Here is a 17503-nt window from a genome sequence, read left to right as displayed (position 1 = left end):
GTGCTTGATTTGGGTAACATTTCATTTTATTATTCTATTCATCCAGAGAATGCTTGAGGTAATTAAAGTACTGTAAAGTATTTAGAACTTTTAAACTGTTTCATATTTCTTTCAAGCCTTTAAAAAATTTTTTTTTTTACTTTTTGTTGACAGCAACCTTCAGGGAAACATTCATAATAACACTTGAAATGTACAAATTGTAAATAAAGTTACAATGAAAAATAGCAGTACATCAGAAAATAAAGAAATTGGTATTTTGATTTTTTCTGTCAAAAAACGAATAAGGGTAGAATTTATGGACATTTTACAAAAAAAAAAAAAAAAAAAAAAAAAAAAAAAAAAAAAAAACTATTAAAAGACCAATAGAATTTTCCATTTCAGGGTATAAAATAAATGTCCTTTTGATCTGCACTGGTAGCATGTTTAATATTCTCATGTAGATTTTGGTAGAACAGTTGGTAGAATTTTTAAAGTAATATTCAAAGATCAGAAAGCTTTGGTTTTGTTGTTATTTAATAGATACTTTAGCAGACCAAGTACTGTACAGTATGTTCATTTTTTGGTACATTACCGGTAATTTAATTTTCAATTTTTTTTTTCTAATAAATCCAGCTTACCCTTCTATAGAAAACCCATTACCGGTAGTTTTTCAATTGGCAATTACTGTTAGTTGTCACTCAAGTGTATGCACAGTGCATGTATTTTAGATAGTAGATTGATGATATAAACTCCCATTTTGTGTACCTTGATCGGGACACACTATGTACACTATGACTTTACAGTTTGTGCTTTAATTGCATACTTTCTTTACAAATTATTTTGATATATGAGATTTTGTTTTTAGAACTATATCCCACATTATGATGTGACTTGCTTATATATACAGTACTATATTTTATTAGATGAGCTGCTTTTAACAGTAATTGATAAGTATTATAAGCCATTTATTACTTTTTGTCAATAAGGTAACTTATTAGAATTTTCAATTACAGGCAGAGAAAGCTGTTTGTAACCTGTTAGCCAGGATAGATGACTGGGAGTTGCGCAATTTGACAGAAAGAGAAAAAGAAAGACGAATACGCCTTTGTGAGACCCTACAGAGCTCTATTAAAAGAGTAGCAATGGATTTTAATGATGGGTAATATTATAAGTTTTTTTACATTTTTAAGTCTCCAGTATTTTCTTAGAAAGCTCTTGTATTGTAAATTCTGAAGTTTCATAGTTTCACAACACTTGATTTAGGATGTATGGTGATTGGCTTTAGTAGACAACAAGTTCAATGAATCTTATCCTTTATATTCATATGCTTTATACTTTCAAGCTAGTGGGGAGAGAAAGAAAAAATAGAAGTTTTTATGGGTTTCAAACTACCTGCCCGAGTATTTGCACAGTTTCAATGCTAGGTGTGCCGTAAATAGTTTCTGTGTATCGTTCCAACATCACTTAACTTCTGTTTCTGGCTGTGGCAACACTTGTTTCAGTTTGTGTCATGATGAATTTCAAAGTTTTATGTGCCTGGGGACAACTTATGTTATTGTGGTCATTATTTTATTTTCTTTACTATGAATAACCAGTTGGATGTTGCTCAGGAGTTCATCTTCTGATATGCCGACTGTACTATGATTGGTGCAAATATAGAGAAATTTAGTGATTAGGACATGTTTGCATTAAAGGAAATTATCAATTTAAACCAGTAAATGTTACAGTTCGTCTTAATTCAGTTCTTAAGCATATAAGGTTAAACTTGGAAACTTCAGATATCATCAGAAACGTTTTCAGAACTGAATATGAAGAAATCTACTACAAAAAACTAAATTGTTTGGAATTTAGATGTGATTTTAGAGTATTTGAGGGGTTGTTTCTTTGAAACATTGAATAGTTTAGGTATAACTTAGCTTTGGCAAAGGAAATTAGTTAACAGTGGAACCTCTACATACGAACGAATCTATATCCGAATTTTCCAACATCCGAAGTAAAATTCTAGCAAATTTTTTACTCTACACCCAAATTTTATTTCGACACACGAAGTAAGCAATTTTCGTCGTACCGGTTGTATCCGAATTTTTCGACACGCAAAGTACAATTCGAACACGTTCCTACTTTACACCCGAATTTTTTTTCGACACCCGAAGTAAACAATACTCGTACGCGTAGTTGGTACTCATAGCGCCGGATGTGTTTTTTATTTCCGCCGATAGAAGGCAGCACTTCGACCTCGGAGGGACCCTCAATTAGCGTGGCTTGGGTCAGTCCTCTGTTCTCGTCGGCTGCTTGTGGTTGTGCCCTGTGCGTTCTGCTATTACTGTACTGTTTTAATTGTAATTTTTTACGTGCATCCTTTTACGGTAATTTACGTAAAGTATGGGCCCTAAAAGGATTAGTTTTTCAAGTGGTAGTGGTGAGAAAAGTTGGAAGGAAATGCTTTCTTTAGACGTAAAGCAAGAAATTATTGAAAAACATGAGCGTGGCATCTGCGTGAGTGAACTTGCTAAACAATATGGCCGTAATATGTCGACGATCTCGACAATCTTTAAACAGAAGGAAGCCATTAAAGCAGTGAAACCTTCTAAGGGGATCACCATTTTTTCAAAACGCCGTAGCCCTATCATAGAAGAGATGGAACGACTTCTGCTAATCTGGATCAAGGACAGAGAGATTGTTGGCGTCACCATCACCGAAACCATCATCTGCGAGAAGGCGCACGCCATCTTCATGGACTTGAAGGAGGAGAGCTCTGGGGTTGATACTGGGGAGAGTTCAACCGAACCTTCCTCAGACGATTTCAAGGCATCTTGTGGCTGGTTTGAGAAATTTAAGAAACGGTCCGGGATTCATTCAGTTGTTCGCCACGAAGAGGCTGCTAGTGCGGACACAAAGGCTGCTGCTGACTTTGTCAAAAACTTTGAAAGGATCGTGCTGGAAGAAGGCTACGTAGAGCAGCAAGTGTTTAATTGTGATGAAACCGGGCTGTTTTGGAAGAAGATGCCCAGTCGAACCTACATCACCGCCGAAGAGAAGAAATTGCCTGGGCATAAGCCAATGAAGGATCGGTTGACTCTTGCCCTATGTGCCAACGCTAGCGGGGACTTTAAAGTCAAGCCCTTACTGGTTTACCATTCTGAGAACCCTAGGGCCTTTAAGGCACACAACGTCGATAAGGACCAGCTTCATGTTTTCTGGCGATCCAACTTGAAGGCCTGGGTCACTAGGCAGTTCTTTGTGCAATGGGTTAACCAAGTTTTCGGCCCTTCTGTGAAGAAGTATCTTCATGAGCATAAATTGCCTTTAAAGTGCCTGCTATGCCTTGACAATGCACCCGCTCACCCCCCCGGACTTGAAGATGATATCTTCGATGAATTTAAGTTCATAAAGGTGCTGTATCTTCCACCGAATACCACCTCTATCCTCCAGCCCATGGACCAGCCAGTCATCTCGAATTTTAAGAAGCTGTACACCAAGCACCTATTCAAGCAGTGCTTTAATGTCACGCAAAGCACAAACTTAACTTTGCGTGAATTTTGGAAAAGCCACTTCAACATCGTGTACTGCTTGAAGATCATAGATCAGGCTTGGGTGGGATTAACTCGACGGACCCTCAATTCTGCCTGGAAGAAGCTGTGGCCTGATGCAGTTTCTCCCCGAGATTTCGAAGGTTTTGACCCCGAACCTGATCCCGTGGTGGGTGCAGCGGAAGACATAGAGGAAATCGTCTCCCTTGGCAAGTCCATGGGTCTGGAGGTCGACGCAGATGACATCACGGAACTCGTCGCCGAACATCACAACGAACTTACCACAGAGGAGCTCAAGGAACTCCATGCTATGTCTGAGCACATGGGTGATGATGAGGAAGGGATCGAGGAGGTAGAACATGTGTTAGGTTCGGCGCAAATAAAAGAGGTGTTAGGAAAATATCAAGACGTGGTCGACTTCATTGACAAATACCACCCAAAAAAATTGTCGTGTAGTTGCGCAGTTCGATGATGTTTGCCTAACTCACTTTCGAAACATTCTGAAAAGCCGTACCAAGCAACTATCTATCGATAGTTTCTTTAAAATAACTACGAAGCGAACTCGTGATGAAGAGGATGGAAGTGGTTCAAAGAAAACGGCAAAGAGTGAAGCGAAAGAAATTCAATTAATTTTAAGTGGAGAGAGTGAAAGTGATTAAAATTAATCATCAAAAAGAAAAAAAAGAAAATGTAAAAAAGAATATTAAATATAAAAAAAAGAAAAAAAATAAGCTAAGTTATGTTAAAGTTCACTTATTGTAAGTTAGAATAAGTTACGGCAGTGTACGTTTATCGTAGTTAACCTCTCTACCTCCTCGCCGCCCGTCCGTCTCCTCTCTGCGTAGCAAGACCAACAACACCTGCGCTGGGGTTTCTAAGATAAAGTGACGCTAAAAACCCTTTTCTTATTTATCATTTTTTGCTAATTCTTCTTATTTACATGTCTATTATCTAATTGTGCATTATTCTCATGAGAAATTATGTGTAGTAGTTTATTAAGAAATTATCATAGGTTTCTGGGCTCAACCACAGATTAATCCTATTTCAATGTATTCTTATGGAAAAATTCATTTCGACATCCGAACATTTTCTACATACATCCGAAGTTGGTTCTGGAACGGATTAAATTCGTATGTAGAGGTACCACTGTACTCTCTTGGCTGAAGCCTGGGAGGAAGACAATCTTTAACGTAAGGTCCCTATCTAAAGCTTTATGCATAGGTTTGTAAGGCACTTGCCGTAAGGCCCACAGAACTTTTGTCATATCCAGGGTAGTGTGTTTGAGTTCTCAAGGAGGGCAAGACTGCCCGAAACTTCTAATTACAGCTGAGAGATCAAGCCCGTTCAGTTTGAATACCTGGCTCAAGGCCGAGCAGTGGCATTTCCCCGCAGTGACAAAGGAATTTCTTGTTCCTCAGGAACACCAAAAAGTCTGCAATCACGGTAAGAGTGGTCTTGAGTGGAGCAATATTCCCCCCTTCGACAACTATCACAGATTTTCCACTTAGCCAGGTATACTGATAAGGAAGAAGACTTTCAGAGATATCCAGAAAGCTGTTTTGCAGTTGGTCTTAAAAATTATTTCTTTCAGAGGAGATGCCAGATAGATTCTAACCTTGAAGAAACAGGCAAGGCACTGCATCATGGAACTTTATGTATGGTTGTTGTGGCAGGTTTGGCTGTTGCGATAGAACCATGGATATCATGTGCTTGAGGGGGTCCCTAACGAAGCTTCCTCTGAAAATTTTAAGTTCTTAAGATAGATTTCTCAACCAGTAAGAAGTTGCATTTTCAAAAACTTCCCGTAGTGCAATCAATGTTCATACCCAGAATGAAGAAGTTTTGGCCTACTATCTTTTGTTCATTTTCTGAAATTTTTTAATTGATCTCACTGGACAGAGTAAACTAACACCCGGGTCATCAATGGCCTCCTTCAGAGACAAGATCGTGAAGAAGTCCACCTGATAATCCACTGGAATTTGGGTTTTGGTCACATACTCGAGAGCAAAGGTTAAGAAAAATTCTTTGTACCCTCTAGAATGGATGGGACACGAGGTAAAATAGACCATGCAGTCTGCTTCATCTCCTTGGCTGAAGGTCAAGCAAGGAAGAAGGCAGTCTTTAAGGTAAGACTCCTGCCTTAGGCTTTATGCATGGGATTGTGGGGGGACTTTCTTCAAAGACTTGAACACCCTTCTCCACATTCCAAAAGGGTAGTTTTGTTCTCAAGGGGGAACAAGCCTTCTTGCTAAAAACCCAAACAAGAGCTGAGAGATCTCCCGAAGAGGGAAGATCAAGTTCTTTCCAATTGAGAACTTGGTTCAAGGTCTAGCAGTAGTACTTACACCACCTTGACTGACAAGGAATTTGTTCCTCAGGATCATCAAATAGTCCATATTCAGAGGAAAGTGGTCTTGAGACTTGAGACACAATATCCCTTGTATAACCCCAATCAATAAAGGTTCCATTTGGCCCAATAGACTGTTGCGAACAACTCTCTGAGACATCTGGACATTTATTTCGCTGTTAGGCTTGAACTTCCTTTGTTTGGAATTGCAGCCAACTAGTTCTATGCTGTTGTGACATAGCAGGCAATGCATTGCAACTTAACCCCGAGTGTGGTTGACCAATTAGATTTTAGTCATTCTGGAGGTTTTCCCAGGGATTCCATGAGATGTTCCAGTAAGTCTCGGGACCACTCCTCTGTTGTCTCCTTAGAAGATACTAGCGTTATTCTGACTCCAGTGGATGTTTGAATTTCATTCATTTTAACAAATCAGACGAAGCAGTGTAAAATTGTAAAAGTCCCAACTGTCTGAGGGATACTAAAGAAGTATCGCCTATTAATGTAGGTTTTGGTCTAGGACTGTTTAGCAATACACCTGGAGTTAGTAAACAGCCGGTGAGAGGTAATTACACCTTAAGATCTGGAACTTCACAAGGTAGAGTCTCATTGCAGCTAGGAGGCATAAAGGCCTTTCTGCGCCCATTGCTTTCTCCGATTAATTACTAGATAGCAATGACCTCTCTCCACTCAAGAATAACGTTACCGAGAGGGAGGATGTGTATCTCTACAACCTGATGGCATGGAAGGAGCAAGGTTGTGCCTTCTTATTAGGAGACCATATGTTGTTACCAAGTTGTCTTTTCCTCTGTCTCACTGGAGTCGCTTAAGACTTCCTCCAGTGTTCCCTCGGCCAAAAAATTTTGATACTTCTAATAAGAGTTGGTCTTTTACAGTGTCTTTCATATAAAATTGTTTGATTTTCAGAGTCCTGGTCAGAGGTAACGGACAGGCTGTAAAAAGGGATTCAATATCCTGAACGGAAGACTCCTACCATCCAAGGGTCAGCCCCTAAGTCCTACTACCTTAGCTAAAAGTATTGTATGCATCCCCATGCCCTCCCTAGCAGGACCCTCTACAACCACGAAAGGTAGGTCTGGGGCTTTGAGATTTTGGGAAGATTGAGTTAATAGTATACCGTCTATTAGTGGTTTGCGTGTAAGGGGGCTCATCCAGTCCATCTAAAGGATAGATGAGACTTCTGAGCCTGATATCGGGACCTTGACTGGAGTACATCAGCCGAGAGTCATTATTAATAATGTCATTGTCCAGTTGTTCCACTTTTGGGATAATTGGCTGTTATGATCTAACAATCATTTGGTTCTTAACTCTTCCTAGAATGTCCTTCCTTTCCCTTGTGTCATTCATATTGTGACGGGAAATGGAGGCGGAGAAGGAACGGGAGGAGTCCAGCTCACTCCGATTATTAGAGCATTCACTTCTAGCAACAGTGCGAGGTGGAAGTTCTTGACAAAGTCAGCTGCAGCCTTTGTGTCCGCACTAGCAGCCTCTCCGTGGCGAACAACTGAATGAATCCCGGACCGTTTCTTAAATTTCTCAAACCAGCCACAAGATGCCTTGAAATCATCTGAGGAAGGTTCGGTTGAACTCTCCCCAGCATCACCCCCAGAGCTCTCCTCCTTCAAGTCCGTAAAGATGGCGTGCGCCTTCTCGCAGATGACAGTTTCGGTGATGGTGTCGCCAACGATCTCTCTGTCCTTGATCCACACTAGCAGAAGTCGTTCCATCTCTTCTATGATAGGGCTACGGCGTTTTGAAATAATGGTGATCCCCTTAGAAGGTTTCACTGCTTTGATAGCTTCCTTCTGTTTAAGGATTGTTGAGATCGTCGACATATTACGGCCATACTGTTTAGCAAGTTCACTCACGCGGACGCCACACTCATGTTTTTCAATAATTTCCTGCTTTACGTCTAAAGAAAGCATTTCCTTCTTCCTTTTCTCACCACTACAACTACCACTTGAAAAACTAAGCCTTTTAGGACCCATACTTTATGTAAATTACCGTAAAAGGATGCACTTAAAAAATCACGATTAAAACACGGTTAATAGCAGAACGCACAGGGCACAACCACAAGAAGCCGACGAGAACAGAGGACTGACCCGAGCCGCGCTAACTGAGGGTCCCTCTGAGGTCGAACTGCTGTCTTCTATCGGCGGAAATAAAAAACACTTCAGGCGCTATGAGCACCGACTATGCGTACGGGTATTGTTTACTTCGGGTGTCGAAAAAAAAATTCGGGTGTAGAGTAGGGACGTGTTCGAATAGTACTTCGCGTGTCGAAAAATTTGGATACAACTGGTACGACGAAAATTGCTTACTTCATGTGTCGAAATAAAATTCGGGTGTAGAGTAAAAAATTTGCTCGAATTTTACTTCGGATGTTGGAAAATTGGGATGTAGATACGTTCGGATGTAGAGGTTCCACTGTATGTTAATTGCATGGTCTATCTTTTCTTGCTTTACATTCCAAAGGGTGGAAAGATCTATCCTTGTCTCTTTTGTTCCCAAATTTGGGGCCAAAACCCAGAATCTGGTTGGAAATGATATCGGATTTGACTCTTTCATGATTTTTTCTTTCAAAGAAGTAACTGATGCTCTGGATGACATGTCACTCAGTCTTGTAAGAGCAGTGCTTAAATATCTGAAAAGAATGCAGAGTCATAGACCTAATGTTGCCAATTTATATGTTAGCCCTTCGTGGATACGATGATGTGCAACATAGTGTTCGTCATAGAGGAGGAGGTCGTCTATGACCTTAATGCAAGTTTGGACACCTTGATGGGCCTTATCACCTCATAGGCAGAAGGCATTGCCAGTAGCTACAAAGTCCTTCAGTCCTCTGCAATGTACGAACTGACTATATGGCGTAATAAAGGTGGACAAATGTCGATCTTCTTCTGCCAATACCCGTAGAGGACATCAGCTGTGGTGAAGTAACAAGGCTTTGGGTCCACACTACCATTAGCTGTGTAGGATGTAGGTGAATGGTGGGCTAGATGAGAAACTTGGCTGTTCAACTTGGTTAGGTCGACAGTGATACATATTCCTGTCCCATTCTTGGCAACATCGACGAGAGGGTGGTACAAGAATGAAGGGTTATCACCACCAGGTTTGATTATTCCTTGGGCCACCGTAGATTCGTGCTCTTCCTTGACTTGGTCCTTAAATGCAAAAAGAATCTATCTTGGGATGTGGATGGCAAAAGGCACTGCACCATCCTTTCGGAGTACTGTTTTCTCATAGGAGGACAAGTTGAAGGTGATGTGGTTGCTGAGAAGGGTAGCTCCTTGCATCTATTGACATGTTTGACCTCCAAAATAGGTTTGGGGAAGTCGGGAGATACTATAGCCAGTCCTTGACAATGACCATAGGATAAAAGTGGAACGTCCACATTTTTGTGAACTTGAATCCTGGCATGACAGGATCGCTTGCCTAAGGTAAGGGTAGCTTGTAATATACCTAGAGTAGGTGACATCGGAGATCCATCCGCAGTGAACGTAACATTCCATGGAAGTGGTAGCAAGCAGCTCCTGGAGATACCCACTGATAACAGTGACGTAGGTACCTGTGTCTGGTAACATCTTGATGCGAGACTTGATATCTCCAGATGACAAGAGTACACATATAGGGTTGGGCGTCTTGGAGATGGCAAAAGGCGATCCTAAGTGATGACAACTGGTTTGTAAAGCTTTCGATTTGTTGGAAACTGAAGAGGCACTACTGATGCTTGAAGATCTGTCTTGATGACCATTTTTCTTGTTAGCCTTACAGCATTTATCGAAGTGTCCAATATGGTGACAACAATGGCACTGGACTTTGCTGGCAGAACACTTCAATGTCCTGGACCAATGACCAACACGGTCAGTTTTTTCAGGTACTGTTGGCAGCTGGGCATTTATCCAGGTCAGACTGGCAGGCTCAGTTCTGGCATAAAACAGCTGGCTTCGAGGATTTTGGCGAAGGTGGAGGCTTTACACTTGGCTTCTTATTTCTCTTGTAGGCGGAAATGGCACACAATTGGTTAAGTGGCCCACATATGGCAGAAGTTGCCGTTTTAGCTGCCTCATACGATCGACAGGTGGTGACAAAAGCTTATAAATGAGAATTGGCAACCAAGGCAATCAACTTCTGGACTAACTCCATATCTTGGATACCCATCAAGATGATAATTTTCAGCTGGGTCCCTTCACATGCGGCAGCATTACCTGGGTACAAATCAACTTCTGCAAGGCGACGAAGTTTCACGCAGAAATCGGTGAAAGATTCTCCTTCCATTTGATTACAACTAAGCAACTCTCTTCAGCGAAGCACTTCATTCCTCAAATTCTCTATATGCAATTGCAGAGCATCCAGGACTTCATCTACAGACTTATCTGTGGAAGGAGAAATTTGTAATGTGTGTTCTAAAACTTGCTGTGTTTCAAGGGTTAAACACATCCTCATCTGTATCATTTGATTTTCACGTGAAAGGTTAGAAAGATCCACCATGACGGCATAGTCATCCCACCAACATCTCCATTCCCTGAACATTTTGAGCTTACAGTGGGGGCAGCGGTTGAGCCATTGCTTTCTGTGGAGGTGGGAGAGCAGGTTGATTGGAGTCAGAATTTGCCTCTGTGCCAGGTGTAGGAGTACCTGGAGGAGAATGGACAATAAGGTCATCCTCTGCTTCTTGTTCTCTTCTTTGTTCTTTACGTTTTCTTTTTTATCTTTTTTCTTCATCTTCCCTTCCTCTTCTTTCATCCACGCACAAACGAGATTCCTCTAAAAACCTAATCAAACTGAGGAAATCTGTCCCTTTATCTTGAGAGGCAGACGGTGGGTGGTAGTGGGGGCTCAAGAAAGGTGGGGAGGGAGAGGCAGTGCGCTCCAACACTACTCCAACACTGTGGGTGTGGGCAGCGTGGACATTGTGGGTACCAACATCAATAAATGGTCCCTGTTCTGCTGTCTCTTCTAACTGATCTGTAAGTCTATCTCTCGAGGCCATTATTACTTCCAATGTGCAGTGAGCCAAAGTACAGTTCTAACAAAATTATTAACAATAAACACTAAAAACTAATTGAAATTAAAAACTAATAAGAAAAGTTCAATAAGGAGTGAACGTGTGCATGTGCAATGAATACATCAGACAGTGAATTGAGGGGAGCAGCAACTCACTAGTCTCGCTACAGGCAGCAGTCACCCCGCGGCGATGGTTGAGACTGAATGTTGTTATGCAAGCCCCGACCATGCCACAACATAATATTTGCTTGCTTGCTTCCAACAGCACAGCAAATAATACACTAGGACTTATAAAAAGTGCACTATAAAAGCACAATGCACTGCACAACACTTCACACTTCACTTGCATCACTACACTGCACATGAAATAGAAGAAGTTGAATACAAACCACAAAAACATTTGAATTAAGAGTCCATTAAGGGTGTTGACCGGTTCCTATTGTCCACCTCTTTAGATAAACTTCTGACAATATGACACTATGAGTTTACTGTGCCATGTACGTGTTGGTAAATTCCTTAACTTTAATGTGTGGGGCAAAGATACAACTTTAAAAGTAGGTTCTTAATGTCTATTACGAGTAAAATACAAAGTCCGTGGATACAACGGAAAGATAACTTATCAGTAAGAGCCGAGGACAAGACGACAGTGAATCATGGCAACAATAAGTAAATGTTGCCAATGCTAATACAGTGTTGGCATATCATATTAATAAGACATTAATTAATCTGGTGATATGCAACAGCTGAAATAATGCTTGAAAGCATATAATACAATAAATGATACATATAGGATAATGAAAATAATAACAGTGGTACATGTTCAATGTTTCTTAAAATTTTTCCTCAGATATAGGTTTTGTCAATAAATAATGTTAACGAATAAATATAATATGAAGCATTGTGTTGGCTAGTCTAAATTTAATAACTACTCACGCCGAAGTCAACGACAGGAGCTTGTTTTCAGATGCACGCTACATAAATTTGTAACTTTTCACATATTTTAAAACAAATTGGGATAAATTACACAAAGCATAAGATAAACATGTTACTGTAATATTTATTTGAATACCAGAATCTACTAAAAAACATGGAATTAATAAAACGCTGTTGGTGAAAATTGCGGGAAGGTAAAAGGAGCATTCTACTGTTAAACATTGAAGTGGGAATGGAAGGGAGGGGGGGTGTTATTGTGGTTGTAACTAGGCGGTGAAATTATGAATTCGTTTAATTGTGATTTTTATGCAATTCATGCAACACTACAGTATCCACAAGCCAAAAATATTGTTATTAATAAAATCTAAACCTTTAGGAAAAAAATAGCTAACCCTTTCTGTACGGTAATTCAAAATATTCTGACCTGACCAGATCGGTCGTAAGTTGACGAGTATCTATATTAAGGGTATGGTTACTTATTATGATTTGGGATCAACATGTCAATATCTTTCATCCTGGAAACCGAGATCCAATTCTGTATTTTTCCTCAATTTCTTTAAAAGATGTAGAGCTAGTACAAGTACATGATAATGTTCCTTTGGTCTCATTGTGGCAATGCCACTGTGATTGCTGTACCCTTTCCTTTGTGCTGAAAATGATTAGAGAGAGAGAACTACATTGTCATACCGTTATCATACACTAACATTTAAACCCTATCAACGGTAGTGAAATCTTGAAGGGCATAGATCACACAGTGGAAGTCCTCATATCAACAATCAAACCCTTTCAATGGAAGTGTCACCTTGGTCCTAGATTGTTGAATGCAGGACACCACATACCAATATCAAATCCCATTAATGGAAGCATCACCTTTGTGGGGACTAGATTGTTGACCTTTCCCACTATAATGTAAGTCCTAAATATGACCAGACAATTAGGAAAGGGCCACCACACGTTTGGCTTCATCAACAGAGCAACCATAGAGGAGGCCTAGACAGTAGCTCCCAATGGACTTGGCTCTTTTGTGATACTCCCCATTATCAGAAGTCAAACAGGTTAAGCCATAGTTCATGCAACCTTTTTAGCAACATAATTATTACCCCTCCATCGTACTAAATGTGGGGAATTGGCAGATGTTGATTTTGCAGACAAGTATTTGGAAAATGTAATTCAGAATTTAAAGTTAATACAGTATTTCTAATATTTACCTGCGCAATCTACAATGGATGCTCTTCCACCTACCCCACTATTGATGATCAGAGCAGGCACAGATCTTCCTTACACCTGCAGAGGAGTAGACATAGTGTTACCTGGTGGTGAGAAAGGCTACTACCCTTGGGTTCTCATGAACTGTATTAGACAAGTTTCGAGTGCAGTTGGTTGCTTTACATCATCGTACTATCACTCTTCAGATTGCTCCTGGCTCAAAAATTTGAGCTGGCAGATCACTCCGTGAAAACAAGATGGTGTCCAAATAAACATAGCCAGTTGACAACTGGCAGACAAAATGCATAGAGTATTGTTACTATGGAATCATAGACCGTACTATCTTCAATTAACAAGAACATTGATTAATTAACTGATATATAATAATATTTTATATCATTCATGATTTAGTGTGTGTATTATACACACACAAACTAATTAATGAGTAAATTAAACCTGAAGCAAGAAGTATTGGGAGATGATAATTGTGCAGATGAACATTAGAAAACTGATTTAATTTTTTTTTCTGTAGAGTTTAGTATTAGAAAGAAACTCATGGTGGATGTTGGACTTTTTCAGACGAAGTTCTGCGGCTGCAGCGCACACTTCTGATTTTGGTTGGGGTGTAGAGGAAGAAAGGGTAAACACAGAAGGTTTGACAGTGGAACAAATAAGGGAACGAAATCGTATTGCAGAACAGGGTAAGTATTTAATTTGTGAATGTTACAGGAGCACTTCTATAGTTATTTTCTTTTATTGAAACTTGTCTAATATTTGATTTAAGACTAAGGTGATTATGTACAAATGAAATCACTGACCTGTATTAGCATTATGTAATGGCTGCATATACTATATGAAAACCTGATGAAGGAAGAAACTGTACCAAAATATTGGAGTAAAAAGGTCTTAACGTAACAGTAAATAAAGGTAAAGGGGTGCACTTCATGAAAATACTATGATGTTAGAAAAGATGCTAAATAAAACACCTAGAAAGAATGTAAAAAATTGATATGGCTCTGTCATTTTGGTCTCATGAAAGAGAATCAGTGTTAATAATGATAAAATTAAAGAAAAAGATTACATCCCATTTTTGTAGACCTTAAAAACATTAAAGAGGTCACCTAGAAAAGTAATGAAATGGGTATAGGATAATATCACGCAACTTGATGAATCTTTTAGGTACCCACCCCCTGTATCAGAGAGACTCAAGTTAGTGATATTACTCTTAATAAGGAGTCTATCAAGGATTAGTGCTGACCCCATTGCTCTGATCATAGTAATGAATGAAATTGCAAAGGAATACTGGAAAGGGTGGCACCTGGAAGCTACTGAATGCACATAATTATTATTATTATTATTATTATTAGACAAGCTACAACCCTAGTTGGAAAACCAAGATGCTATAAGCCCAAGGGCTCCAACAGGGAAAAATAGCCCTGTGAGGAAAGGAAATAAGGAAATAAATAAATGATGAGAACAAATTAACAATAAATCATTCTTAAAACAGTAACAACGTTTAGACTGATATGTCATATATAACCTACAAAAAGACTTGTTAGTCTGTTCAACATAAAAACATTTGCTGCAATTTTGAACTTTAGAAGTTCTACTGATTCAACTACCCAATTAGGAAAATCATTCCACAACTTGGTCACAGCCGGAATAAAACTTCTAGAATACGGTGTAGTATTGAGCCTCATGATGGAAAATGCCTGAGTATTAGAATTAACTGCTTGTCTAGTATTACGAATAGGATGGAATTGTCTAGGAAGATCTGAATGTAAAGGATGGTCAAAATTATGAAAAATCGTATGCAACATGCATAATGAACTAATTGAACGACGGTGCCAAAGATTAATATCTAGATCAGGAATAAGAAATTTAATAGACCGTAAGTTTCTGTTTCAACAAATTAAGATGAGAATCAGCAGCTGAAGACCAGACAGGAGAACAATATTCAAAACAAGGTAGAATGAACGAATTGAAACACTTCTTCAGAATAGATTGATGACCAAATATCTCGAAAGACCTTCTCAATAAGCCAATTTTTTATGCAATTGAAGAATACACAGGCCTAAGTAAATTTTCTGTTGAGAATCACACCTAAAATTTTAAGTCATACAAATTTAAAGAAACATTATCAATACTGAGATCCGGATGTTGAGGAGCCACCGTTGTTGACCTACTTACAATCATACTTTGCATTTTGTTAGGATTCAACTTCATACCCCATAATTTGCACCATGCACTAATTTTGGCTAGATCTCTATTAATGGATGGAATTGATGCAAAGAGTTGCATCATCTGCATATGCAACAAGATTGTTTTCTAGGCCAAACCACATGTCATGTGTATATAGTATGAAAAGTAATGGGCCAAGAACACTACCCTGTGGAACACCAGATATAACATTCCTATACTCACTATGGTGCCCATCAACAACAATTCTTTGAGATCTATTACTTAAAAAATCAATAATAATGCTAAAAAATGACCCACCCACTCCCAACTGTTTGAGTTTGAAAACAGGGGCCTGAGGATTAACATGGTCAAAGGCAGCACTAAAATCGAGGCCAATCATACAAACTTCCTGACCACAATCAAGGGATTTCTGTACAGAATTGGAGATTGTAAGAGGGGCATCACATGCTCTAAGGCCTTTACGAAAACCAAATTGCAAACTAGGGAATAGATGATTACCTTCAGCAAACCTATTAAGACGTTTTGCCAGAAGAAGCTCAAACACTTTAGTAACAGCAGAATTCAATTAAGAGATGGTGGAGGAGTAGAATGGAGAGGAGAGGACTTCAGATCAAGGGAAGCAAAAATGAAGCTAATGTTACTAGATATGAAGCAAGGTAGACTGTGCATTCAGGAGAATGGTCATGTGTATTTTGAGAGAAGGGAGCGTGGTTAAACTTTATACTATCCACTAAATGTAACAGATGGTGTTGCAAGAGGTTGTGTGGATTGTAAAATCCATATAGTGTAAGGGATTTTACATACATACATACATATACCAAGGCACTTCCCCCAAATTTGCGGGGTAGCCGATATCAACAAATGAAACAAACAAAAAAGGGGACCTCTACTCTCTACGTTCCTCCAGCCTAACAAGGGACTCAACCGAGTTCAGCTGGTACTGCTAGGGTGCAACAGCCCACCCTCCCACATTATCCACCACAGATGAAGCTTCATAATGCTGAATCCCCTACTGCTGCTACCTCCGTGGTCATCTAAGGCATCGGAGGCAGCAGCAGGGCCTACCAGAACTGCGTCACAATCACTCGCCATTCATTCCTATTTCTAGCACGCTCTCTTGCCTCTCTCACATCTATCCTCCTATCACCCAGAGCTTTCTTCACTCCATCCATCCACCCAAACCTTGGCCTTCCTCTTGTACTTCTCCCATCAACTCTTGCATTCATCACCTTCTTTAGCAGACAGCCATTTTCCATTCTCTCAACATGGCCAAACCACCTCAACACATTCATATCCACTCTAGCTGCTAACTCATTTCTTCACCCGTTCTCACACTCACCACTTCGTTCCTCACCCTATCTACTCGAGATACACCAGCCATACTCCTTAGACACTTCATCTCAAACACATTCAATTTCTGTCTCTCCGTCACTTTCATTCCTCACAACTCCGATCCATACATCACAGTTGGTACAATCACTTTCTCATATAGAACTCTTTTTACATTCATGCCCAACCCTCTATTTTTTACTACTCCCTTAACTGCCCCCAAGACTTTGCAACCTTCATTCACTCTCTGAGGTACATCTGCTTCCACTCCACCAGTTGCTGCAACAACAGACCCCAAGTACTTAAACTGATCCACTTCCTCAGGTAACTCTCCATTCAACATGACATTCAACCTTGCACCACCTTCCCTTCTCGTACATCTCATAACCTTACTCTTACCCACATTAACTCTCAACTTCCTTCTCTCACACAGACTTCCAAATTCTGTCACTAATCGGCCAAGCTTCTCTTCTGTGTCTGCAACCAGTACAGTATCATCCGCAAACAACAACTGATTTACCTCCCATTCATGGTCATTCTCGTCTACCAGTTTTAATCCTCGTCCAAGCACTTGAGCATTCACCTCTCTCACCACTCCATCAACATACAAGTTAAACAACCACGGTGACATCACACATCCCTGTCTCAGCCCCACTCTCACCAGAAACCAATCACTCACTTCATTTCCTATCCTAACACATGCTTTACTACCTTTGTAGAAACCTTTCACTGCTTGCAACAACTTTCCACCAACTCCATATAACCTCATCACATTCCACATTGCTTCCCTATCAACTCTATCATACGCTTTCTCCAGATCCATAAACGCAACATACACCTCCTTACCTTTTGCTAAATATTTCTCACATATCTGCCTTACTGTAAAAATCTGATTCATACAACCCCTACCTCTTCTAAAACCACCCTGTATTTCTAAGATTGCATTCTCTGT

The 17503-nt window shown here is 39.9% G+C and overlaps 1 protein-coding gene across 1 annotated transcript in view; it reads left to right on the top strand.

Moving 5' to 3' along the window:
• Positions 1-17503, top strand: part of Syx8 (syntaxin 8) — a 107555-nt gene that overhangs the window by 69758 nt on the left and 20294 nt on the right. The window contains exons 3-4 of the mRNA XM_068350992.1: positions 993-1138; positions 13600-13721. Coding sequence (XP_068207093.1) covers positions 993-1138; positions 13600-13721 — 268 coding nt within the window. The remainder of the gene's footprint in view (positions 1-992; positions 1139-13599; positions 13722-17503) is intronic.

Source organism: Palaemon carinicauda, chromosome 27, assembly GCF_036898095.1.
Source record: "Palaemon carinicauda isolate YSFRI2023 chromosome 27, ASM3689809v2, whole genome shotgun sequence".
Lineage (NCBI taxonomy): Eukaryota > Metazoa > Arthropoda > Malacostraca > Decapoda > Palaemonidae > Palaemon > Palaemon carinicauda.
This window is presented reverse-complemented; position numbering and strand designations above follow the sequence as displayed.